This window comes from Engystomops pustulosus, chromosome 6 (assembly GCF_040894005.1).
Source record: "Engystomops pustulosus chromosome 6, aEngPut4.maternal, whole genome shotgun sequence".
NCBI classification, from domain to species: Eukaryota; Metazoa; Chordata; class Amphibia; order Anura; family Leptodactylidae; genus Engystomops; species Engystomops pustulosus.
This window is the reverse complement of record NC_092416.1, coordinates 35,572,134-35,599,620: the sequence shown is the minus strand read 5'-3', so window position 1 is coordinate 35,599,620 and position 27,487 is coordinate 35,572,134. Positions and strand designations below refer to the sequence as shown.

Below are 27,487 nucleotides of genomic sequence, written 5' to 3'. Positions count from 1 at the left end.
TCCTTTTTCTTTTAGGGGTCATATGGTTGTAGAAGAAATGTGGTCACTTCTTCCCTAGATTGATGTGTCTCCTGTATTAAGATCCTAAATATTAAAATATTTAATATTTGCTTAAAGGGAATCTGTCAGCACATTTTCAGTGACCTATCGAACCCTATTAACTGATGCCCATCTTTTAGCTAAAAATAGTTTCCCTTGCATCCCCGTAAATCTACCTTGTTATATTACCTGGCATTAGAGGGGGTGTATCCTGCTAAGCTAGTCGCTCCTATATACCTTCCCACTAATTCAGCACTTCATGTGATGTGACCAAGGTGATGTCCTCTCATGTCCTTTACGCTTCTTATTTGCAACGGCTACCCCATGTATCACAGCAGCCTCCATGGACTTTTATTCCTCCCATCCTCCATGGAGGCTGCTGTGATTTCATGTGATCAGATACATACATGAGGGGGATATTTATTGGGGCTTCTGTGACGGATGCATGGCAGGGGAATCACACGGCGGTGCACGATAACCCAGGCAGAATCAAGTTTAAACAGTGCGGTTATGGAGAAGTTCCTAGACAAAGAGGTTTTAGAACAGAGAGAGGGGGGGGGGGGGGGGGGCAGATTGTACACCCTCTTCTGGTTAAAGAAGCCCTCAGGCAACTCCCAATCCACCATCAGACCTCCCTTACCCCCTCCCAACAGAAAATATACTAGTACAGTGCGTGTCGGGAAGGGGTTAAATGCATCCAAAAAGCAAGTGGGAGGGAGGTCTGCCTGAAATGAATGTGTTTCATTGCAAATGCGTGTGGATTTTGGCCAAACACCCTCCCACTTTAGTTTTGGATGCGTTCAAAAATGTGATGAAAACGGCACATGGGAAGGCGCCCCGAGGGTGCATTCACACAATGTGTTGCGTTTTTGACGCATTCCACTGGCTTCAGCCTTGATTACATGCTGAGGTTTTGCATTTTAGCAGATGCAGTGGAAACACAAGGAAACCTTAGCATGTAATCCAGGCTGAAGCCAGTGGAATGCGTCAAAAACGTGACGCAACGTGTGAATGCGGCGCCCTCAGGTAGCAGCAGTGCCGGTTTTTATGTTGCTCTTTGCCATCGCATCTCTTGGTAAGTTATTTTTTGGGGAGTCCATATTCGAGGGGGGTTGTCCTAAATTCCCATGACAGGTCCACCAGCTATCAGTATTTATTATTTGTGTTATAGTTCTATAATAAACGCTAGATGGTGGGAAACTAGGGGCGCGTTCACACAATGCAGTGAGTCACGTTTTTTAATGCGTTTCTGATGCATTCCAAAGCCTTCAGCTTTGATCACATGCTAAGGTTACATTGCGTTTTCACTGCATCTGCTAAAACGCAATGTAACCCAAGCCTGGGATCAAGGGTGAAGCCTTAGTGCGTCAAAAACGGATCAACAAACGCGACGCCACGCATGGTGTGAAATCACCCTCAGGGAAACAGGGGCTCCAGTGCCCACAGGCAGCAGCTAGAGGTCAGTGACATATAACCCGCTATACACACGTTACACACAGGGCAGAACTACACATACATGACGACCCAAACACAGAACAGCGATACAAACATTGCGGGCACGTGATCGTGACGTCAGTCCTTCTACGCAGCGCAGGAACCAATCACAATCGTAGCGCGAAACTGTGAGGCGTGACGTCAGCAGGCCGCGCTGCAGATCCTTCCGCCGTGCTGATGCCGGGCGGTGATGTATGAAGACGCAGCAGGTGACGTCCTCACACAGACACATTACTGTGCCGTGCACACTGTGCAGTACCGCAGATTTATTATAAGTAACCCGCACTTCCTGTAGTGATACACAGCTCCGCCATACTGATGTAGACATGTTATCATGAGGACATACACAGCATCACCATATTAATGAATCCGTCTGCTCTGTAATGACTGGTGTGCAATATCTCCGCCGTGGTCACATATATCACTCCTATGGTGACCTGTGTATAACTGCTCTTTCATATATAGTAGAATATACCGTATCTCACCAGTAATTAACTGTATTATTAGATAATAAAAGTAACGTATATTCCTTGTGTAGTGATATATTTACCCCCACTAATAACATATATACCCTGTATAGTGATATATACCCCCACTAATAACATATATACCCTGTATAGGGATATATACCCCCATTAATAACATATATACCCTGTATAGGGATATATACCCCCACTAATAACATATATACCCTGTATAGGGATATATACCCCCACTAATAACATATATAACCTGTATAGTGATATATACCCCCACTAATAACATATATACCCTGTATAGGGATATATACCCCCACTAATAACATATATAACCTGTATAGTGATATATATCCCCACTAATAACATATATACCCTGTATAGTGATATATACCCCCACTAATAACATATATACCCTGTATAGGGATATATACCCCCACTAATAACATATATACCCTGTATAGGGATATATACCCCCACTAATAACATATATACCCTGTATAGGGATATATACCCCCATTAATAACATATATACCCTGTATAGGGATATATACCCCCACTAATAACATATATACCCTGTATAGCGATATATACCCCCACTAATAACATATATACCCTGTATAGCGATATATACCCTCACTAATAACATATATACCCTGTATAGCTTTATATACCCCCACTAATAACATATATACCCTGTATAGCGATATATACCCCCACTAATAACATATATACCCTTCATAGCGATATATAACCCCACTAAAAACATATATAGCCTGTGTGGTATATATAACTGTACATATAATTATCTGTAACACTCATGTATACAGTGACACAGAGGTGACCTATATGGATCATCTTCACTGGTGACTTCCATAAAACCAGCTTTTTTTCTATATTAAAAGAATCTAATGTCTCATGTTGCTTTTCTTCTTGCAGGTGCCAGTGGATATCCTTACAGAAGGCGTCTGAGATTCAGCGATGCCTTCGTTTCGGCAGGTCGGGGAGAAGCAGTTACCCCAGGAAATTATATTTATGTCCTGGTCTCCCAAGAGGGATCTTATAGCACTTGTCAATAAAGCTGGAGAGGTAAAGCTCTGTTCACATTAGTATCGCAGCCTGGACCGGCCATTACAAATAGAACCATAAATAGTGGACAGTTAATAAGTAATCACCTACCCAGTTTAGGATTTTTGATATATTCTGGAATCTTGTGTGGTATTATGGCTCTTGTCTTGTCAGGTGCTGCTTCATAGACTGGCAAATATCCAGAGGGTCTGGGTTTTACCCCCAAATGAAAATACAGGAAAAGAAGTGACGTGCTTAGCCTGGAGACCTGATGGCAAACGTAAGTGGATCTTCTGTATGTTTTGTCTATGAGAAATCTTTATGATTGATTATTTATATGTATCCATAGTTTTGGCCTTTAGTCTGGCTGACACCAAGAAGGTTGTGCTTTGTGATGTCGAAAAGCCAGAAAGCCTTCATTCCTTCTCAGTGGAAACGCCAGTGTCCTGCATGCAGTGGATGGAAGTAACGGAGGAGAATAGGTGGGTCCAGTGATGTAAGGGAATCATTGGTGGTCCGATCACATCTCAGTTATTTCATTCACCCATAAAAAGTGTTCAAAATGGCCATACAGTTCCTAAAATAGTTTTGGGGTAAGAATTCCTGGAAAGTCAACTGCAACGAGAACGTCATATATGACTTGTATTCTCAGCACATCAGAACTTCTTACGTTTTATTTCCCCCCCAGTGTATTGAAGTCGTTTTATAATGCAGAAAATGAGTCCAGTATTCTCCTTCCGAGGTTGCCAGCTTTGCCCAAAAAGTAAGGTTCAATGGTTACTGTAAGTTTGTTTTATTTTCTGTAAATATGTTTACATAACCCCTTCACGTCTTCCCTACGGCTACATACTTCCTTTTTGCACATGCCCCGGGCAGAAAGGACATTTATAAACGTCATTACAATGTCCTACTTCAAATGGCTATGTCTCCTGAACCCTGGCACCTAGAAACACAATTCTGGTGTCATATCAAACAGGAGAATCTCCCCTTGAATATGATAGCTGTGTATGGATTCTTTACAGGAACAGAGAATACTCATTTTTAAAGTTGTAAAAAATTGACCTGGACGTTCAGGCGTCTATGACCCTCAGTCACGAAGGGGTTAAAGGAAATCTACCATTAAAATACAGCATATACCAGGGGCACTTACTCATAGATCACACTATTCCTTATTTACATGCACACAACTGTTTTGGGGGTGATACAGATAAGCAATTTGCAACCCTATCATGGCCCACGTATAGGTCTATGGCACCCGGTCACGGTGCGCACAGAGTGTCCAACCGCACTGTGACTGAGCCCGGACAGGCTGTCTATGGAGAGGGGAGGGGTGAGGTGTGTGTGCTAAGCCCAGGTTATTGCTATCTGCATGAGGCCTTTTAATGTTGGCAACTGCTATCCAGCTACTTAATAATTTCTATTTTAATTTTACTTACAGTTACAACGCAACAGCAAAAATATTCAGGTAAGGCAAATAAAGGGGGTTTAAGATGATAGAAAAATGCACACAAAATCAAAGTTACTGGCGGGCTGCAATGCCTCTCATTTTGATTCATTATCTGCATTTCAACCTAATGGGAATGTCGTAGATTAGAAGAAGTGACTAGCAAAGTTCTCTAATGTACAAGGCATCGCTAGAGAATGTCAGATTCTACCTTGATTGAGTCTACGTCAAGCCAGATTTGGTGCACGCTTCATTAAGTGCATGCGGCATGTTCACCAGCATGGGGGATATTTAGACTGGCGCAGGATGTGGCAGCCTTTCTCCCATGTGATTACAGTAAAGAGTCTGTGGTGAAGCGGTTATATTCAATATACATTTCACTGTCTTACCAGATTATGTGTAATGGGAAAGAAAATTAAAATAACTTTTTTTTTTTATCACAGTGAAGAAAAATCGGATGAAATAAAACTTCTGGGAGATGTTCGGTAGGTGAAAGTGATGGTGATCTCATCATATCTGGCTTATTTGTGCTCTTCTTATTTCTTGTACAATTACCAAGGAACCTGGCCTGAGGATCTGTCACCTCTCCTTACTTGTTTGGTTGAAGGGTAGTTGAAAAACATGGCTGCTTTCTTCCAAATACAGCGCCACACCTGACCATGGCTTGTGCTGGTATTGCGTATCAGCTGTGTATAAATGAATGGAGCTTAGATTTAATACCACTCACTAGATGGAGATGTTTTTGGAAGAAGGCTGCCATGTTTTTCAACCCCTTTAAGTAAATACTTGTATTCTCTATGAAATACCAATTCTGTAGCATCTGTTTTTTACACTGGCTGCCCTGTGTTTACAGTGAGAAGGGACAGACCTCCACCTGGTAAGATCTAGCAGTTACCTAACCCATTGCTGCACCATGACATTCCATAACTTTATGGTGAGGCAGCGGGTGCATGAAGAGGGCTCAGCAAACACCCAACCCCTGCGATCAGTGCTGGCACTGATATAAAATACCCAACATGTTTATGATTTTGTTTATCACCGCGTCCCAAAATACCCGACCTATCAAAATATAAAAATGGTTATTCCCAGGCGTGATCCCTGTAACAGAAAATGGCGCCAAAATCTCTAAATCGGCAATTTTTTGGCATTTTGCAATATGTAAAAATTTTAATAAAATTTTCTGTTACCAGGTTAAACGCAGTGAAAAACCGTTATTATATTTGATAGATCGGGCATTTTCTGACGTGGTGATACCTAACGTGTTTATGATTTTTACTATTTATTTATATTTATATCAGTTCTAGGGAAAGGGGGGTGATTTCAATTTTTAGGTTTTTTTATTATAATTTTTTTTTTATTTTACAATTTTTCAGACTCCCTGGGGTACTTTAACCCTAGGTTGTCTGATCGATCCTATCATATACTGCCATTCTACAGTATGACAGTATATGGGGATTTTCCACCTCATTTATTAAAATAGGGAAATCACACATTGTACTGAATGTGTTAAAACGAGACAGCCTCGGGTCTTTGCAAGCAGTAAGGCTTTTCTAGCATACAGCGTTGCGGTGTTTGTTAGCGTTATCAGAGGTTTCCGATAACGCTTACAATGTAACACTGCTGCGTTTGTTTTAGCACTTTAGTAAGCAGCTCCTAGTGCTGATTTTCTGGGTGACAGGTCCTCTTTAACACCTTTTATATAAACTGTTATTTATTTCTTCCATTTCTTTTACAATCAATAACCTGCAGCGTCTCTTTGCATTTTGATACATTTGATACTGTTCTGTTTTGTTCCATAAGGCTTAATGCTCTGGTCCTTGGTGGAGTCTCAGGGGAAATTGAGATCTATGCGTATGGAATGTACAAGATTGCAACAATTACAGAGGTATTGTTTTTCACATTGGTTATAACTAAGTAATAAATATATATATATATATATATATATATATATATATATATATATATCTGTGATTTCCTGGTGCACTTTATTTTAGCAATTATTCATTTCCTAATGTGTAGAATACACTTTCACATCCAACAACACAGCTCCCATATTGTGCTTTGCCTTTTATAAAAGTTTATTGTACAGACCTGTAAACCGATGCTTATAGACCTGCACACACCCAATGGAGTTGATATTGCTGAAATCCACTTTATATTGGATGACAATCACACCCATTGACTTTTATCAGGCTTGCCTCTCCCCATTCACACACATCACAAGATTTCCATGTGCATTTTCACATAAGTAATTTTTTTTATTGCATGCATGTACACAAACATTGAGATGTTCAAGAAAGACTGCCAGTATGTTGCAAAATGACCTTAATGAGTCTTTAGATATTATCCAGAGTCTTATAGAGTCGCTCTAACAGTTACTTTTTGCACAATTCTGCACCCGGACAGTCATGTTATTCATGCAATATTGTGCAGGAATGACATACAATTAACAAATTAAGCACAAAACACCATTGCGCACCCAGATTAAAAATTGTCCTTACACGTGCATTTACATAGAAACAATTTGATAATGCAGTTGGTCCAATGGCCGTCCAGATACAAGGGAAAATATAAAGGGGGTAGTTGTTAAGTGACTCCTGTCCCCTTGTAGATCATATGATTATGATCTGGATAATAGATCGGAGAGGGAGGTTCTGAATCTGGGAAGAGAATAATTAGTCACCAAACACCCCAAATGCTATAAAGTTTTGTCTGGACAATTTCTGTGCTTGTATAACAAATATTTTCCAAGGATTTGGCTAATGTGAGCCCTCCACGTTTTCAGAGTAGGGGTATTCGGGTCATACCAACGTAGTGCATTACATTTCCTTGCCATGAATAATGACTCCTGCAAGAGAGCAGGCCTAGCAAGCATATCTCGGGTGTGTGTGGCGCAGTGAGGGAGAGTAAATCTGTAAAGGCGCTGAAGATTTGCCAGGCTAAGCTTAGATCTTCCTACACAAATCTACCCTTGTAGTTCTTTGAAAAACCTATTCGGAATGGGAACAGGCAAATTTTTACTTATTTTATTGGATTTGCCTTGCATCCATGGATTTGCAATCCGGTTTGGATGTCATCACTTATCATATGACACAGGTTTTCTCTTCTAGAAGCACCTTGCAGCAGCACATGAAGTATCTCTGGTGGTATAAGGACAAACTCTGCTGACATACATGGTCCATTTCATGTCAGTAGAGCCCTTCATATATTTTAGCACCAATCGAAAAAAACCACACACAAATATAAGACCATGCATTTTCCTTAGAGGGTAGGATCTGTACCCAGTATCCATCTCTTCAGGTGAACAGCTGATCACAGCACACCTCTACAACCGTGTTCTCACTGGCTACCTGCACATTTTTGCTTTTAGGTGTTCGGCTCGTGTCTTGGCTTGTGCTTGTCCAGCGACTTGAAGTCCCTTTCTGTTGTTACTGAGCTCACAACAAACACAACTCCTGAGATCACCTATTTCCAGGTAAGTGAGGGTAGTCTATGCTGTGTGTGCTTTTCATAGTGGTTCTCTAAAATGTGTCCTTTCTTTCATAGCTGGATACTAGTTTACTGTCCGAATATTTACCAGAGGTTACCCGAATGGCAAGAAAGTTTACCCACATTTCAACTCTTCTGCAGGTAGGATGCAGGCTCCTATGCATTGTCATTGTTACAGTGTAAGGCTGGATAAACACAAACGTATGCCCGCTGGGCTGTAGCATCTGGCGCGATGGAGAGGAGGAGGGGTTATCCTTCCCTTCTCCATAAGGATGCACGGCTCTGTGCCACGGGAAAGATGGGCAATGTGTGCAATCTATGGGGGATGTGTGTACTGTCGCCAGCTTCCCCCCCCCCATACGCTCGTGTGAATTAGGCCTAACTGCAAGTTTTGTATGAGTTTTTATTATTTGGGCAGGGAAAAAATAAGTTCATCCTGCCACAGGACTCCATTGGATGCCCAGACCCTGATGGTATACATCTGACGGAAACCAGTTTTGTTCATGAGGTTCCTAACATGGATTCAAGCACTACAATGGGGTTTAATGCAACACATTTGATGTCTGCAAATGGGATAGGACCCAGAAGGAACAAAGAGGTCATAGACGTAAATTTAGGAATCTGTAGAAGGGACTTTGCTCTTACATGTCTGTATGATTTATGGATAGTGGAGCAGACTGGTTATACATAGCAGCAGGAGCTGCTTAAAAGAAAGGCCCCTATTGTAAAAAGTAGGATTTTTTTATCTACTCTTCCTTTTCCCACCTTTTTTCTTGTCACACTATTTTTATTTTTTTTGTTTGCAGTATATCAAGTTATCTCTGACTTGTATGTGTGAAGCCTGGGAAGAAATCCTAATGCAGATGGATTTTAAGCTAACAAAGTTTGTACAGGTGCGTATGTGCTTATTTTTCATGAGATGATCATTACCTTACAGTAATAAGGCTGGTTGCACCCAAAAGCAGTACTGTCGCTCTGCCAAATCTATACCCGCCTGCGGTGGCTAAATATATATAATATAACGATGTACAATATATCTATTTGTTTTAGGAGAAAAATACAACCACGTCTGTTGAGGATGAATTTATGGATCTCCTGCTTTGGGGTAAATCAAGGTAACATCAGAGCCTAGTATTTAATAGTGATGTAGAAAGCAGGGACTAGGACAGTGGGGGCGAACCTGAGGCACTTGGTATCCAGGCCATTGTCCTAGCTCAGAGTTCACTAGACAGCATTCTCAGCACGATTTTAAAGCGACATATCTTTGAAAAGGGACAGATTATCTTTGGAGGTTGTCCTGCTGACCCCTCAATTCTTCCTGTACAGAGAAACCCTGGAGAGCAGCTACAATGATATGACTATATGATAATATGACTGAAAGTTGTAGAAGAACTGGGAGCAAGAAGTCACTGCTTAAATTTCTGCGTTGGCACTTTGCGATAAATAAGTGGGTTTTGGTTGTAGTTTAGTCTCTAAACGGTTTACCATTACTACTGCCCTAGTACATCTACTGACTATTTAACTCTTCATTTCCCAGAATACACTTTATTTGTACATACATGGTATCAGGGTCGGCTCCAGTGCTTCAGCAGGCCCCTGGGCAACAGAGCCTCAGTGGGCCCCTTTGCAGTGAACTCACATGGTGGCATTAAACATTTTGAAACTAAAACAGTCTGCTGTTCCCTAAAATATTACTTAGTTTATAATATCAGCCTCCTCATGGATTCCTTATGTACGCCCTTATGTGGTCCCCCATCAGCTCTGAGCCCTGGCACTTGCCCAGTTATGCCCAGTGCTGGTGTCTGCCCTTCATAGTATGCTGGGTGTTAAATAGAGATTGTGCTTACCCATGTAAGTTTAGATCGCGCCATCATACTTCCACAGAGCCTTACAGATCGTGGGATACCTATTCAGGTAATAAATTACATCGGAGAGCAACAACAACATCTGAATGAAATGAGGGGGGCCCACGAGAGCTAGCAGTCTATGAAACTCTTTGACGAAAGAGGGGAGATAGTCCGCTACTACTAACTACACTTGCATATTGTTTCTTTTTGGCCTTTAGTCCTGAGCTGCAGGAATTACTGATGAATCAGCTGACTGTGAAAGTGAGTGTTCTCTTATCTATCACATTTCCAAAAAAAAAACCGTAGAAGCAGTAACTTAGAGAATATTATTATTACTCCTCTCAGGGCTTGAAGAAGTTGGGACAAGCTGTCGAGTCTTCATACTCCACTATTCAGAAGCTAGTCATCAGTCATCTACAAAGGTTAGCTTTACTAATGCAGTTGTGGGTTTTCTGAATTAAATGGTGTTTCACACTTTACTGCTGGTGATTGAAATACAAATGTGATTAAACTGGACCTTTTTAGGGTAATTTACCATCAAAATAAAGCCTAATAAACTGACCGTGGTACTCTTCTTATATTTGTTAGCCTGGCCTCCTTCCTCCTAAAATCAACTTTGTAAATTATGGTAATTAGCTAGGACACTGGGGGAGCATTACCATGGCCCCTCCAGTCTGCAGGATCACAGGCCCTTACACTGTGCAGGAGCACTTCTCCCTCCACTGCCATGTGATCAGGGGGTAAGGGAGACTGTGTAACAGCTTGTGAAGCTACAGCATGGAAGGGCTCTGAAAATACCTCCAGGAGCCCTTTTGACTCATTAGGATAATTTTAGACTTTTAGAAAGAAGAAGGCCATAGAAGAAGATTACCACAGTCACGGTGACTGGATCTATGAGTAAGTGTCCCTAGCTTATCATGCTGGATTTTGATGTTCGATTTCCATTAATAGCCTCTTTACTATCTAATCCAAGAATGGAGTTTAAGGGGTTACTTGGTACTTAACAATAATAGGGTGTAATAATTGTATGTGTAATGATTTGTCCTCTTGCAGTGGTTCGGAAGCTTTACTCTATCATCTAAGTGAGCTGAAAGGGATGGCCTTATGGAAGCAGAAGTATGAGCCGCTCGGCCTGGATGCCAAAGCTATTGAAGGTGCGACGCGAGTAATAATAAAACCTACACCGAACTTTATTACATGCTTTTAAGCCCTTTAGTTCATGTTGCCCATAGAAGATTCCAAAAATCTACAGGTGCAACTTCTAGAACTAAACTGCTGGAGCTGTATGTTCTGCCCTGAAAATCCGGGGTGAGTTTCTACCTCTTAAGGTATCCAGGAGACCTTCATCGTTATAATGGGGAACATCCTGTCTGGTTGGGAGGCCCCAAGAAACAATTTCGAGGGTAAAACTTAGCAAAAAACCACAAACTTGGCAAAAACCACAAGCTTGTTCAACTTTCTGCTGGGATTGTAGATTTCCTTTATTAAGCCTTAATTGCATCTTTACCATCTAATCCAAGAAATGGAGTGTAAGGGGTTAATTCACTGATACATAGAGGGATCTGACTGTGGATATTAAAAATTAACTTTTATTCACAGTTGCATTAAAAGTAGACCACTATATGGTCAAACCCATTAAAAATGTGTCATTTCCCACAATGCCGCGGAAAAGAGAAAAAGTTATATCGACTCCGGGTCCAATGAGGTGATCTTAGACCCTAGAGACAGATAGCAATCGGTGTGTTCATCAGAGAGGATAAACTCGGGCACAGAACCTATACTATAGAACCAAAGGCTTGCCACTGGTAAACTCAGGCAGCCCACTAGTCTAGGTATATGTATTCGTCCCTACTCTCCACAGCAACACCATTCGTTCTATTTTAGACCCAACGCGTTTCTAGTGCTCCTATCATCAGGGGTCACATATATTCACTGTCATTCATGATACTGTAAGACAGAGCGGCGTGGGCTCACGCTGTCGCATTGATATCAGCGGCAGCGAGTGAGGAAAAACACCAGGTATTTATTGTGGTGTCCCCTCCCATAGGGCGTGCTTAGGGTGACCACCAAACCAACCACCATATACCCCAGACCACTGGACCCACCCACTGGGCGGGACCCCCGGGCTCACCCCCACTGGGCAGCTGGAGGGAATGAACCGCCCCACAACGACAATGAGGTAGGTCCGCCCCCGCTGCAGATCAAATGTCTCCGGTCATGTGATCAGGCCAAGAGTCATGTGACCTCGGTCATGTGATCACGCCGGAGCCCAGCGTCACGTCACCATAGTAACCCCCGTGTCTACCCGGAGCACCACAAGAGAACTACAGGAGGACATCCGACACCCCACAACCCGCAACCCGATGGAATAAGCTCGCCAGGTGACAAGCCGCCCCACACTAAACCCCGCAGATGGAAAATGGGGGGGGGGGGGGGGGTTGGGAAAAAAAGGGGGGGTGGGAGGGGGGGGGGGTTAACTATGGCAGATGCAGAGCGGAGACTGGAGTGACCAGATCCGAACCACACTCTGCCAAAATAAGGTGCGTGTCTCCAAAGGGAAGGAGAGGGGTGAGCCTATATGGTCTACGAGGCATAACGCCTCTAGAGACCCAGGAGGTCCCAGACTGTCAATGGATTAACAGTCAGCCCATCTCAAAGCCGCGGGGGCAAAATATGTCCCCCAGGGCCAACCCCCCCCCGGGGTCGAGAGCCGAAGGGAGAGAGGGGGTGGTCTGTGGAAAATAGGGGTAAGAGCTGGAGATAAACCACTAGATAAAAGCCAGTGCCTATGGAAACAGCTGGAGGACCCACACTATTATTAAATCAGGGTAAAGGCACTTGTCCATGGTGCCTGGCAGGAAGTGTAGTATTGATTATCGATTATCAGAATAAAACAGACTCCAAAGTAGCACATGACTGAAAAGTGGAAGGGGCAGAAAATAAGAAGCCCCAAAGCTGATGCCCCGTCAGCTTGCATCTGAAAGAAAAAGGGCGACAAAAGGGGGGCAAAGAAGAGAGCAAAATATATTTTATTTTATTTTATTTCATTTTAAGGGAGCTCAAAATAGGACAAATTAAGTCAAAATCATGTATCGATGAAACTTGCAAAAGAAAGGACATCATTGAGGCCCCTCGGTGACACACAGTCAATTCTGAAAATCCACTGTGTCTCCTTGCGTAAAATCAGATTGTCCCAATCACCTCCCCTTTTTGGGGGTCTCACCCATTCGATAGCTTGGAAACGCGCCAAGTTGTAATCACCATTGTGTCGTTCCCTAAAATGTTTGGCGATCGGGGTGTCCTTGTTATTTTTAATGTCCCTTATATGTTCCCTAATGCGGTTTTTAAAAGGGCGAAAAGTTTTTCCGACATAGTTGAGAGGACAGCTACATGTCAAGAGATAAATCACCCCCGCTGTTTCACAGGTCACATGGTCCCTGATGTCGTAGACCATCCCTGTGCTTGCACTGTTGAAGGTGGACCCCCTAATGATATACGGGCAAGCCTTACAGCTACCACAGCTGAAAGTTCCCGGTCTTGGTCTGCCCAGCCAAGTTTGGGGGCGTTGGGCTGGTTCCAAAAAACTATGGACCAACCTATCCTTTAGATTCTTACCCCTCCTGAAAGTAACCGTGGCGTTTGTGGAGATATGTTCCCTAATGTCCTCGTCATGCTGGAGGATACGCCAATACTTGTCTAGGATACGTTTGACCGCCCCATTCTGTGCGTCAAAAGTCCCTACTAGTCTAGTCAAGCCTGGTACTGTTACCTTGGGTTTTTGAATCAAAAGAGTGTCCCTTACAGTTTCTCTGGCCATAGATTCCGCCTTTTTGATGGTTTGTTTGGGAAAACCTCTATTTACAAAACGGTGGCTCATTTCTTTGGCCTGTGCAGTATAGTCAGAGAGATTACTGCAGTTACGACGTAAGCGTAAAAATTGACCTCGTGGTATTCCGCGTTTGAGGGGAGTAGGATGACAACTCTCCCACCTCAAAAGGCTATTAGTCGCAGTATCCTTCCTGTGGACCTTAGTACGAAGGGAACCATCTTCCTCAATGCAGATTGCCAGATCAAGGAAGGTTAGAGATGTCTGGTTGATCTCGCTTGTAAAGTGGAGTCCCAGCTCGTTCACATTTAGGGCTCCCACAAAATCATGGAATTCCTGCACCGACGATGTCCAAAGTATAAGGACATCGTCGATATATCTTAGCCACAGGGCAATCGACGATGACCACTTAGAGAATTCCTCAGCGAAGACCACAGTTTCCTCCCACCACCCGAGGTATAAGTTCGCGTACGTGGGGGCTACTGGGCTCCCCATAGCCGTACCTCGTTGTTGGTGGAGGATACGGCCCTCAAAAATGAAGAAATTCTTCTCCAAAACAAAGGACAACAGGCTCAGGACCAGCTCGTTGTGATTCCTATATTGGACTCCCCTCATGTCAAGATAAAACTTGACCGCTCTTAGACCAAGGTCATGGGGAATCGAGGAATACAACGCCTCGACATCTAGGCTCGCAAGCATGGTCCCTGGTTCAAGAGAAATACCTTCTAGATGTTTAAGGACATCCGTTGTATCCTGTGTATAGGAGGGGAGGCCCGTCACAAACGGTCTAAGTATCCTGTCCAGGTATATACTAGTGTTTTGGGTCAAATTGTTTATACCCGAGACAATGGGCCTACCCTTTAAAGGAGGGTATCCTTTATGGACTTTGGGCAACCCATAGAAGGTTGCCATAACTGGAAACTTAGGTACCAGGAATTTAGCTTCCTCCTTATCAATCAAATTCTTATTCAAGGCTTCTTGAACCAAACCTTCCAGTTCTTTCTTAAATCTGTCCATCGGATTGAACCGTAAAGGGCGGTAACATTGGGGATCCCGCAGGATGGTGTCGCACATACTCACATAATCACTCCGGTTGAGTACCACAATGTTACCGCCCTTATCCGATGGTTTGATAATCAGATTCTTATTCTTTTCCAGGTCAAGTAAGGATTCACGCTCCTCCACAGATAGATTTTGCAGACTATGCTGCCCAAAACCATTGAGATCCCTGAGTTCCGAGGTTACGAGCTCAAGAAAGAGATCAATTTCCGTCGTCTCTGCTATTGGGGGTGTTTTATTGCTCTTTAGTTTAAGATCTGTAAATGGCCCTTCCCCATCTATACGGTTGGCATCACACCATAGCTCATTCAATATATCAAAGCTCTCTATATCACTTAAATCTAAGCCCAGTTCCTGGCATCTTCTCCTATCATTGTGTTTAAAGAATTTTATCCATTTTAATTTCCGGGCGAAAAGATGCAGATCCTTCACCCAGGTGAAAAGATCAAATTTAACAGTAGGGACAAACGAGAGCCCCCTCCCAAGCAGACACATCTCTGTACCACTCAGAACGTGGTCTGATAGATTGATGATCTGCAGATCATCAGAGTGGGATGCTACTCTTTGTTCCCTCTGAGGAGGTATCTGGCGATGGGGGGGTTTCCATCTAAAAAAGGGGTTACACCCCTTCCACCCCTCCCTCTGCCCCTCTGTCCACCTCTCTGTTGTTTAGGTTTAGCGCCTCTACCCCTAGCAGCTGATGTATGGCTGCGTTCTGAGTCGGTTGTCTCACCCTCAGATGTAGATTGCCCCGATTCCTTATCTGGGGGTGATTGAGACTGTTGTTCTAGAAACTGGTATTCGCGATGCTCTTTGAAATCGCGTGAATCTCTCAGAAACTGAAAGTGTTTCCGTTCCTTCAAGTGAGACGTAAAGCGTTCTATTGTCTGTTGTAAGGCCTTGTCTTTTTTGTCAAAGCCTGCACTATCTTTAAGGGTTCTAACCTTTTCAATTTCCCCTTTCAAATCTTGTTCCAGTTTCGAACAGAAGATCTTTTCCTCCTCTACAAGTATATGAATAAGCCGAAGTGAACTTTCGGTTAACTCAGCCTCCCACCTTTGTTTAAGGTCATTAGTTTTCAATCTAGTCGCTGGTGATATGGGGATTCTCAGGCCTCTTGGTATGATCTTATTTTTGAGATAGGTCTCCAATCCCTGTACCTCCCACCAGCTCCTTATGTAATCCTTATAAACCTTGGTGAGGCTTCTAAATGCAGATTTAAGGGATAATTCCCTCGTAGATTGGGGTAATTCTGCTTCTGAAAACACGCTCTGCACCTCACTAGTCCATGTGTCAATAGAGGGGTCTGAAAACACAAATCCTGCCATCCCTTGGTAAAGTAAATGGACAACGAAAATTGATAGATTCACTGACTAATATAGATAATACGAAGAATTGGAGATCTCTCAAAAAAAAGGATAATTCACTGATACATAGAGGGATCTGACTGTGGATATTAAAAATTAACTTTTATTCACAGTTGCATTAAAAGTAGACCACTATATGGTCAAACCCATTAAAAATGTGTCATTTCCCACAATGCCGCGGAAAAGAGAAAAAGTTATATCGACTCCGGGTCCAATGAGGTGATCTTAGACCCTAGAGACAGATAGCAATCGGTGTGTTCATCAGAGAGGATAAACTCGGGCACAGAACCTATACTATAGAACCAAAGGCTTGCCACTGGTAAACTCAGGCAGCCCACTAGTCTAGGTATATGTATTCGTCCCTACTCTCCACAGCAACACCATTCGTTCTATTTTAGACCCAACGCGTTTCTAGTGCTCCTATCATCAGGGGTCACATATATTCACTGTCATTCATGATACTGTAAGACAGAGCGGCGTGGGCTCACGCTGTCGCATTGATATCAGCGGCAGCGAGTGAGGAAAAACACCAGGTATTTATTGTGGTGTCCCCTCCCATAGGGCGTGCTTAGGGTGACCACCAAACCAACCACCATATACCCCAGACCACTGGACCCACCCACTGGGCGGGACCCCCGGGCTCACCCCCACTGGGCAGCTGGAGGGAATGAACCGCCCCACAACGACAATGAGGTAGGTCCGCCCCCGCTGCAGATCAAATGTCTCCGGTCATGTGATCAGGCCAAGAGTGTAAGGGGATACCTGGGTTCAGAAAAACCCAAACCTGGGCCATAAGTATCAGGTAAAGTAAGTTGGACTCAGAGATCGCATTAAGGGCTCACCACGCGTCCTAGACGCATGATGAGGCGCCATTATCCCCAAAATAATTGCCATGCGCAAGTTACGATTGGCAATTATTCCCTGTAGCGCACAGGCTGAGCAGTCTGGCACACGCTGCAAAAGAGGGAAATGTCGGTAGCGCGGGAGCTACATGAGCGCCGGCCCCAGGGAAGACGTGGGCCGCGAAGCTACTGCTCCTTGTCCTGCTCCAACTCTCCCTCCCCGCAGCAGCCAGTGTTTATGTGATCCTGGCAGGACCTGAGAGCAGTGCCGGGTAAGTGTGAGCCGCGGTTGTGTGTGCAGTGTGAGGTGGGTGCGGTGCAGTGTGCGCGCTGTGTGCAGTTGTTGGGGTAGGATTTAAGATATCTGCTTTTAGTGTGCGTTGGCTGCGTGTTTCTAATCAATAAGCATGTGTGCACGTCGTAAGGAATAATTCAGACAACAGCTGATTTAAGTCACACTCATGCTATCATTGCCCGGGGCAAATCTGCACTGCACAAGCTTTATTTGGATCCACAAATCTATATAAAAATTAGGAAAGAAGCAGAAGGGGGCGGAGAATTCCCAGCTCATGTAGTCTCTTGATTGGAGAACTTCCCTGCTGTTGCACATTGACGTCAGGTCCGCATTCCTTAGCTTCAAAACTTTTCTGTCTCTGCGCCAGCTCGAGTTCATTGTTTCTATTGCAGAACTTTTTAGGAAAATAAAACAAGTAGAAATGACAGGATTTGATCTATCAGCTAGGTTTACCTTAACACAGTGAGTGTGTGCGGTGTGCTGACTGAGATGATTTTTTTTTTTTTATAAATAGCGTCTATTAACATTATATACGGCTATGAGTTGTATATATGTATTACCGAAAATTTTCATACTCCTCCTCGACTAAAAAATACTCCTCAAAAATAGTAAGAGGAGTATTTTTTCCCCTTCTGGAAAAATGTTAGTGCGATCTCTGGTCGGACTCAATTCTGCTATTAAAAGGTGATAGATGTGCGTTTAGGATAAGAGAAATGTGCATTGATGTGTTTGATTCTTTTCTTTTGCAGATGCTGTAACCGCTGTCGGCTCCTTCACCCTGAAAGCAAATGAACTTCTACAGTAAGAACTTCTACATTCATTTTGATGATCCTCTACAGGGTTAATATTTAGGAAAATGAAAAGGTCACGGCATTAAGTGTCTCAGAATGACTGGCTCTTATGCTTGGATTACAGTTTGTATAATTAGTTGTAGATTAGATGCAAAATAAATTACAAATCTGATTAGTATTGGCTCATGCTGAGAACTGATTTTCTGATTTCTTTAAGAGTTATAGACAGTGGCATGAAAAACTTCAAGGCTTTCTTTCGATGGCTATATGTAGGTAAGGAGAACATTGCATTTTCTTTCCTTCAGAGAAGAACTTGTCACATTGAAAATCTCATGTGCTCTGCAAGGATCATGCTGCCTATATTACAAAATGTACAATCTGCTCAGCTCCTCCTGCTCTATAACATGCTGCCTGCAGAAAGGACACTATGGGGCAGATTTATTACCCGGTCCATTCGCGATCCAGCGGCGGGTTCTCTGACGCTGATTCGGGTTCTGCCGGGATTCACTAAGGTCCGTGCGCCGATATTCACCAGGTGTCGCTGCTGCGCTGAGGTCCGCCGGAGTTCACCTGCTTTTTTCTGGTGTATGTGAGTGCTTGATCTTGCGACACAAATGGCTTTTTAAATTCCACAGTTTTTCCGAATCCTTCGGGTTGTCTGACGGCCACGCCCCCCGATTTCTGTCGCGTGAAAGTCAGCGCGATTGCGCCAAAAATCAGTTGCGTGCGCCACAATCCCGTGAAATACAGCACAAAACGGAAATATTCGGGAAAAACCCGACGGATTCGCGGCTGCCCCTATGTATAATCTGCTCATCTCCTCCTGCTCTATAACATGCTGCCTGTAGATAGGACACTATGTACAATCTGCTCACCTCCTCCTGCTCCACAACATGTTGCCTGTAGATAGGACTCTATGTATAATCTGCTCATCTCCTCCTGCTCTATAACATGCTGCCTGTAGATAGGACACTATGTATAATCTGCTCATCTCCTCCTGCTCTATAACATGCTGCCTGTAGATAGGACACTATGTATAATCTGCTCATCTCCTCCTGCTCTATAACATGCTGCCTGCAGATAGGACACTATGTATAATCTGCTCATCTCCTCCTGCTCTATAACATGCTGCCTGCAGATAGGACACTATGTATAATCTGCTCGGCTCCTCCTGCTCTGTAATATGTACCTGCCTTTGTGACTACTTTGCCAGTCATATTGAACTACATTCAATAACATTTTGTTTTGCAGCCATGTTGCGGATGTCAGAAGATCATGTTCCCCCTGAGCTGAATAAGGTAAAATATAATGTAATAATGTATAACCCTCCATTCTCTCAGACATCATATGACTGGTGTGCCGTCCTCATACTTTATATGTCACTCGCTTTGTGTGTAGATGACTCAGAATGAAATCACTTTTGTGGCTGATTTTATAACAGAGAATTTCAATGAGGTAAGTGAATAAGTACATGGCTGATCCTATATAACATACCAGTAGTATTCTCCTGCTTCAGTCCTCCTGTATGTTTTATTGTAGGCACCGGAGCTGTATAACCAGAAAGGCAAATACTTCAATGTAGAACGCGTGGGTCAGGTAAAGGCTTCATTATTTTATCACAAAAATAAGGGTGAATTCACACGCAGCAGATTTGTTTTATCACTGCAGATTGGGGTCGTTTCTGCAAGAACCACAAGATCCTGAAGCAAACCTCAAATAGATGCATGGGGTGGCTGCAGAAACTTGTGGCCTAAGGTCCCATTCACACGGCCACAATAGAAGTCTTCGGCACCCGGTCACGGTGCATTGAGTACACCGTGATTAGGCCAACTTTCAATGGGGAGGGACACCCTCCCTTCACCACCCAGCCATGTGCTACACCCCGGATCCGGTCTGGGCGAGCACGTGGCCGTGTGAATGAGTGTGTCCTCTTTTGGAGAACTCTGAATTCAGCTTTATACATGGAATTTTTTGGGAGAGAGACAACAATTGCTGATGGTGTCTGTGGTTGGGGAATCCGTCATAAGATCTATAAAGGTAAAACCTCTTCCTAACCTCTCTTCTAGTATTTGAAGGATGAAGATGATAACTTGATGTCACCCCCCAGAGCAGTAGGGAACCAGTGGTTTAACTTCCTCCAGAGCAGCGCTTCTCTGAAAGGTATTTATACAAAAAACGCAACTTTTATTCATCTACACCTAATGTCATCCAAAGCCCCTGATCTTAAGAGGCTTCAATGTATCATCTAAAGTGTTATGGGGTTTCTTCCAACTCGTATCAAATTTTTATTCAATTCCCACTTTTCACAACATATACCTGCTCAGCTGTACATATAAGGCCATGGGGGTGCGGGGGCATTCAGTGGGAAAATATGGATGTTTGCAGTTAGAGATCATGTTTTCTGTAGTTCTTGTAGTTTACACTGCTGCAGGGATTTGGGTCCACTCCTCCATACATTGGATAAATGTAGATAGTCTTTTTTAAAAAATTTTTTGCACATTTGGGTTTTTTTTTGTAAATATTCAATAAACTAACGTATACAATGACATTTCCATAATTAGGTTGCGTATCAAAGAACTCAAAAAATTAAACGTAGATAGTTTAATAATGAACCAGATTTCTCATCCTAGCATCAGCCACTAGCTAGAAATGGGAGCTCAAAATACTGTCTACCAAAAGACACTATCGGGCTACATCTAAGAAGCGATCAGTAGTCACACACTATAAGGCCACACCGTTGTGTCGAGACATATTCAACCCTGCAGGAATGGTGCATGACTACATTTCTTATCATGTATCACATCACAAGGTCACTGTGTAACCCCTGGGCTTAAAGGAGGAGATTAAAGGGGCTGTCAACTTACAGCAAATAATTGACATTGCATAACTTTTCATTATACAAACAATTTTTCAAAATACCATCTGTATCATTTCCTTATGTTTTTTTCTTCATCTCTGCTTGTCGTCATTCTATAGGAATCTACATTTTCTACTTCCTGAGTCCAAAAAATGGTCCCTGGTCATGTGATGTCACACAGGTTCACGACTCATTATATCCCTAGTCACCTCATGTCACACAGGTGCACATCTCGTTATATCCCTGGTCATGTGATGTCACACAGGTGCACCGTTTGTTATATCACACAGCTCTGATTACTCTCTGTGATATAAAGAGCCGTGCACCTGTGTGACATCACATGACCAGGGATATAATGAGCCGTGCACCTGTGTGACATCACATGACCAGGGATATAATGAGCCGTGCACCTGTGTGACATCACATGATCAGGGATATAATGAGCCATGCACTTGTGTGACATCACATGACCATGGACTGATTTCTATCCACTGGAAGAAAACAATGAAGCTTTGAGTAAAATGACAGCAAGCAGAGATCTAGCCAACGTTGGGGAACTGATACAGAAAGAATATTGGAAAATTGTATAACTTCATTACACAAACCATATTCATTATTAGCAGAGACTGGACAACCCCTTTACATGACTGCAGTGATAACCGTCTGTAGCTGTATGAGAATAATGTCGGACCCTTTCCTCCTCAGAGAGTCCATTGCTGTTCCCTTACTATTCAGAAAAGTCCCTCCACTTTGTGAAGCAACAGATGGAAGCGGTGATTGACCAGTGCCTGGCAAAGCCTGCTGTAAGACCTGGTTTACATCATTATGCAAATGTTATTGTAATTTAGTACTGTCTTTGCTTATATATGACTGTGCCTTTTATTACAGGACATTATAGGGAAATCTATCCAGCAAAAACTGTGTATTCCTCTGTATTATGCATCAAAGAGGTAACTTTTTATCTAAGTTTTTGGCTCCTTGATTTTTTTGATGATATTTTGGGTTTGTCCTGTAGCCGTGAAACAACTAAGCATCTCTCTGATTGTCTTGCAGCGAGGAGTCTTGTCCCAGGCTGATTTCCCTTCCGTCCCTGTAAGTTTTTTTTTTTTTTTTTATTCTACTTTTATTACTGTCAGACTCCAGTTTATAGCTGTTTATCCTATAATGTTTTCCAGCTGGAACGATAAATCCCAGAATCTGCACTATGTCCTATTCCGTATGATGGAGAACTCCGACACCAAGCTCTTCATGTTCAGGCTGCCGACAGATGTTTCTAGGTAACTTTTCAACAAACTTTGCATAAATGAATGGTACAAGTGAATACAGGAAGCATTGTACATTAATCTTATTAGATAAAAGCTGTTTCACTTCCCATTCACTATATTGGAGGGTGCGCAGCTCTCTGGGACTCAATATTAACCCCACCCTTAACTGTCGTAATCCTGGATTATTTTACTTCTAGGTCTGTGAACGAAGCGTTCGTGGCTGTGGAATTTGGAGGTTCCTTAAGCAGCAGCACGTGTGACAATTCAGAGTCCATGTGAGTAGTATAAGGTGTCGCCAGCACCTGCATAACGTTATCCTATGAAAATATAGTATTATACACAGATGAGTTTAGTGTTTGTCGTCTTTCTCACTTTTTTTGCCTATTTTCTTCACCTTTGCAGCGGGTGAAGTTGGCCGAACACACCCCTTCTAGGTTTATCTTGTATTACAAGTTATCCCTTATCCACAGAGTAAGGGATAAGAAAGTGATCGCCACTTATCGTGAAAATCTTCTTAGAGTGTATTCACACAACGCTTTGAGGGACGTATTTGCGAACAGGTATATGTCCCTCCCATAGGAGAGTATGGCGTCTGGGCTCGGTACAGTGAGCACAATGGCTCTATATTGTATGGAAAGAGGAGGGGTGAACAGGGCTCCCCTCTCCTCTCCAGCGCGGGTGATGTGTGACAGCATACGTCCATGTGAATGCACCCTAAGACAGGGGGATACTCTCAATCCATTTGTTTCCTTGCTGTGAGCTGTATGGGATAATCCATACTGACGGGTAAACACTTTCATTTTGGTTACATCACAACAATTCTGCAGCTGGATAATACAGATGACGCTAAACTGTGGGGTTTAGATTATATCAGCCAATCTCGTGTACATCCTCTCCATTATCCATCCATTTTTGTACCTCTCACTGTATGGATTGGCCAACCTACAGAAAAACTAACTAATTCCCTGTGACATGGACCCAGCCTGCACCACATTCATTAAGCTTGCAAAGCCAAGTTTTCACAAGTTCATGCATTGCAACTTTCTGTTTAGATGCAAGTCTGGCACAAATTGAGCCCCCTAGCTCCCCTCTCCTTTTTATGTGACTTCCGCAAACAACCCCCATAGCATAAGACTATGCACAAGCCAGCTGATTGATCAAGGTGCAAAGCCACTTTGGAGCTCCGATGCCGTCACACTGAATAGAGACGGACAAGGAACACGGTGACTCGGTGATTAGCACTACAGCCTTGCAGCGCTGGGGTCCTGGTTTCAAGTTCCACCCAGGTCAACATCTGCAAATAGATTGCATGTTCTCTCCGTGTTTGCAGGGGTTTCCTCTGGGTCCTCCGGTTTCCTTCCACACACCAAAAACATACTTGTAGGTTGATTAGATTGTGAGCCCCATTGGGGACAGGGACTGATTTGGCAAGTTCTGTGCAGCACTGCGTAATCTGTGTGTGCTATATAAATAAAGGAATTATTATTATTAAGGAACCTGTCTAATCATAAATTACCCCCAATGAGTCAAAAGATGAATATAAAATGTGTTTTATTCCCGGTCCTCAGACATTACACTTGTCTCGATGCTCGGTTTTATGAAGATGAAGTTGTGACTTTGGTTTTAAGAGATAACAATGAGCCCGAGGGAAAAGACAGGATTTTGGCTCTTCTGCCGCTGTCCTCAATCTACTCTGATGAAGAGGCGGATCATCCATTCATTAGAGATCCAAGTAAGAGGTAAGTGGTTTTATATATATATATATATATATATATATATATATATATATTAGTCCTGATATACATGAAAAAGACCTATGCAGGCCATACATGTCAGATTTGCTGACCATCTAATGTGGACAGGGTTTTCCCAGCTCCAGGAGAAAACATCTAGTGAGGCAATGATGGTGTGTTCAGTAAGTTTACATTTTTTTTGGGTGAGGAGTGGATTAAGAAAAAGTTAACATAAGTTACAGGTTGTGGAGACCCCCAGACCCCAATTTGGAAAAAAGTAGGGATAAAATTTATTTTAAGAAGAGAGACAATGAAAAGTTGCTAAAATTTAAAAAAAAAAAAAAAGAAGAAGACTTACAAACCTATGAGGCTGATGTGAATTGACCCAAATTACAGAAATTCCTTCCTGATCCCAAATATGGCTGAGGAGGATTGACCTTCAACTTATTTTTGTGGTGACGTTGTCCTCCTGTGCTGTGCAGGCTGGAGGAGCAGTGCGGTAACATCCCCTCCACCACCGTGTACCTGGAGAGTCAGTGGCGCGTGCTGGAGAATATCAAAGCCCATTACGTGTCTGTGAACGGCGTACGCAAGGTGGCCTCTGTGGTAAGTTGTACGTGTGTAGAGCAATGCATACGGGATGAGAGGACAGAACTACATTCAAATTTGCTGTGGTCCTAAAGGGGTTAAAGGTTTGCATTACCACATTTGGAACAATAAATCCTTTTCTTTCAATGTAGCTAAATGGTTTGTTTTTTGCTGCACTAGTTGCATTTTGTTATTGTACCATTTTTGTATACATATAACTTATTCACTTTTAATAGCTCTCTGAGCACCGGTGAAAAAAATGCATTTATACTCTACATTTTTTTAGTGTCCCCTGAATTCCAAGATCGATAAGGTAGGAGGATTGTAAATTTATGGCAGCTCTGATGTGGTCCTGAAGGGGTTTTCCCATACAAATCACGAAACGAGGGGTCCCTCAGACTAATGGAGCAGACTGCTGCACATGACCGCTCTGCTCCATTTATCTCTATGGAGCTGGCGGAGATCGATGAGCGCTGTGCTCGGCAATTTCCGCCCACTCCATAGAGATTAATGGAGCAGAACAGTCATGCACGCCCCACTGCTCCATTAGTCTGACGGAGCGGCGAGGGGTCCGACAGAGGTACCTGGCACTTTATCGGACCCCTGGTTTTCGTGATCTGTGGGGGTCTAGGAACATCAGCAAGTACTTTTCTTTGTGGGGAAAACCCCTTTAAGGGAACGTTACAAGTGCTCAGACCACATTTTAACCATCGCTTATCTCTTAATTGCGCAGCTGAGTTCCAACCTGCGCCACGTGCGAGTGTTTGAGATGGACGTGGAAGACGATGGAGAAGCCGATGAAGAAGAGGAAGAAGAATCTCATTCCCAAGATGTCACTGAGGAAGACTTGGATCATTCCACGGACGATGCACAGGCCGGGGGTATAGAAGCTGCAGATGTTACAGAAGAAAGCCTGGAGTCCTGAGTGACCTCCATCTATAGAGAAATAAGACTATGGACCAACCCCAGGGGGCGGCTGGAACGAGGGCATCTGTGCCACATCTGTCTTACATGACTAACGGGAGCAGAACCCGGCCATAGCCCGTCCTCCATTGTTGTACATCTCTGATGCTCCGGGATCTCCATTCAGTGAGGTTTTAGGGGCCCAAGAAGATGGCATTTTACTAAATTAGCTGCTTTACGTGACAGCAGCTTCTAGTGATCCGTTTACCGTCTTGTGACATAAAATGATGATATTTTGTTACAATTTGCTTTTTTTTTTAACACGTGAACAGCGCTAAGGGGTTTAGAATAAAATGGAGGCACCAAGTGTTCTAAACCTGTGACCACTTGTGTCCCTGTGATGTCATCCAAACAAAAGTAACTTCATGACATCACACAAGAAAGTTCCTATTAAATTATTTCTCCAAACAATTATGAAATTGCATATTTAACGTAAAACAAATCCGCGCTGCAATTGTGTATGGAATATCATTGCAACTTGGTAGTAGAGTCCTGGGGAAAAACTATTTGCCAAAATTTCTACATGATGTATCAGATACATGTCTAACAGTCTCTCACCAACAAGGTAGACTACGCGGCAGTGCCCAGAGCCAGCATCTAATCATGTACCTATCTGCCTGAAACATAACTATAATGTTAGTTTTGTAGCAATGCAACATTCATCTTGGTTCATTATAAGTATAAGCCGAGGCCCCTAATTTTACGACAAAAAAAATGGGAAAACCTATTGACTCGAGTATAAGAGTAGGGTGGGAAATGCATTGGTCACAGCCTCCCCAGTATATAGCCACCTTTTCGGCGGCCCCCGTAGGTCTTCGGTGTGATCCGTCCGGCGCACAGTTATGACGTGTGTGTCTGTGGCCAGATCATGTGACATTGCACGAACCTGCTGCCGGAAATTTGAGTATTTATTTAGTTTTTTTACTCGAGTATAAGCCAAGTTTAGGTTTTTCAGCACTTTTTTTTGTGCTGAAAAACTTGGCGCATACTCAAGTATATACGGTATATAACAATGCAGCCAATCACAGTGTTTCCATAGGAAGGCAGGTGTGAGTGAGCCCGTGACACAGCACCCCTGCGCTTTCATTCAGTTTCTAAAGAGTTAGACCTACGTGTGACAGCACCCTGACCCTCTGCTGGTATAACCTCCCGGTAAGAAGCAGCAGCAGATGGGAGCGTGTAATAATGTTCCTTATCTTGTGGTTTCTATGGTGCAGCCACGTACTCTGCACTATTGATTATACCGAATCTGAGGCCTGTATCACACCCGCTGTAATCACAGGTTCACTTCTCATGGAAATCTACCATCATGATAAACCAGGGGCACTTACTCATAGTTTCAGGCACCGCGACGGTGGTGATATTATATTTGTTATCCATGGCCTCCTTCCTTCTAAAATCAACTTTTAACATAATACTAATGAGCTCCTGAGGGTGTTACCCCTCCCCACAGTGATACACAGAAAACAAGCCATCACATAGCTCTGTACATGGAAAAATAAAAACGAAAAAGGGCTACATCAGGAAGGGGTTAAAATGTGATTTTAGGACTGAGGCCATGGATTACAAAAATAAGTCATAGTGCCTGAGGTGCGGTGTTTTACTTGGACAGACCACAGCAGCAGAGATTGCACTCCTTGCATGATGGGAAGACTCTGCTTCCTCACAAAGCAGCAGCGCCAATCTATAATAGTCTTGGTTTGGCTGTCCTGCCAGTATGCAGGAACTCCTGTCATGACTCCTCCTGTCATGACTCCTCCTGTCATGGATGTGCTCCAGTCCTTTATAGCTGCTTATCACATGACAATATCCCTCATCATAAACCCTAGAGTTATCCAGCCCTTGTTTCCCTGCCCCTGTGCTGTGCTCATCGGGAGCGCAGTATAGACGCAAGTGCCTTGCTCCAATATGCAGCTGTCCTCTTCTCGGCTCCAGTGTGCGCCCCTGGGGGGAGCACTCTGATTATTTGGCACTGTGGCCATGTCTGCGTCTCAGGTCATTGTTATTTAACACTATGGTTCAGCATTGTGGTTGCCTTCAAAGA

At 43.3% G+C, this 27,487-nt stretch overlaps 1 protein-coding gene across 1 annotated transcript; it reads left to right on the top strand.

Moving 5' to 3' along the window:
• The first annotated feature begins 1,614 nt into the window (after positions 1–1,614).
• On the top strand, positions 1,615–26,586 carry ANAPC4 (anaphase promoting complex subunit 4). Its single transcript, XM_072155679.1, has 29 exons — positions 1,615–1,742; positions 2,949–3,098; positions 3,252–3,357; positions 3,427–3,559; positions 3,766–3,840; positions 4,516–4,542; positions 4,965–5,006; positions 6,322–6,406; positions 7,892–7,996; positions 8,068–8,151; positions 8,817–8,903; positions 9,061–9,125; positions 10,076–10,118; positions 10,203–10,279; positions 10,911–11,011; positions 17,996–18,047; positions 18,255–18,310; positions 19,289–19,335; positions 19,436–19,492; positions 19,577–19,633; positions 20,104–20,197; positions 21,600–21,697; positions 21,783–21,844; positions 21,948–21,986; positions 22,070–22,171; positions 22,357–22,434; positions 23,728–23,898; positions 24,375–24,498; positions 25,214–26,586. Exons 2-29 carry the CDS (start codon positions 2,991–2,993, stop codon positions 25,403–25,405), a joined length of 2,367 nt encoding a protein of 788 aa, XP_072011780.1. The 5' UTR covers positions 1,615–1,742; positions 2,949–2,990; the 3' UTR covers positions 25,406–26,586.
• The last annotated feature ends 901 nt before the right edge of the window (positions 26,587–27,487 follow it).

Excerpts from the sequence above, each read along its gene's own strand:
- ANAPC4 (XM_072155679.1), top strand. The coding sequence starts at position 2,991 with ATGCCTTCGTTTCGGCAGGTCGGGGAGAAGCAGTTACCCCAGGAAATT. Across the intron at positions 9,126-10,075 it reads CTGCTTTGGGGTAAATCAAG|TCCTGAGCTGCAGGAATTAC; the intron begins GTAACATCAGAG and ends TTTGGCCTTTAG. Across the intron at positions 23,899-24,374 it reads ATTAGAGATCCAAGTAAGAG|GCTGGAGGAGCAGTGCGGTA; the intron begins GTAAGTGGTTTT and ends TGTGCTGTGCAG.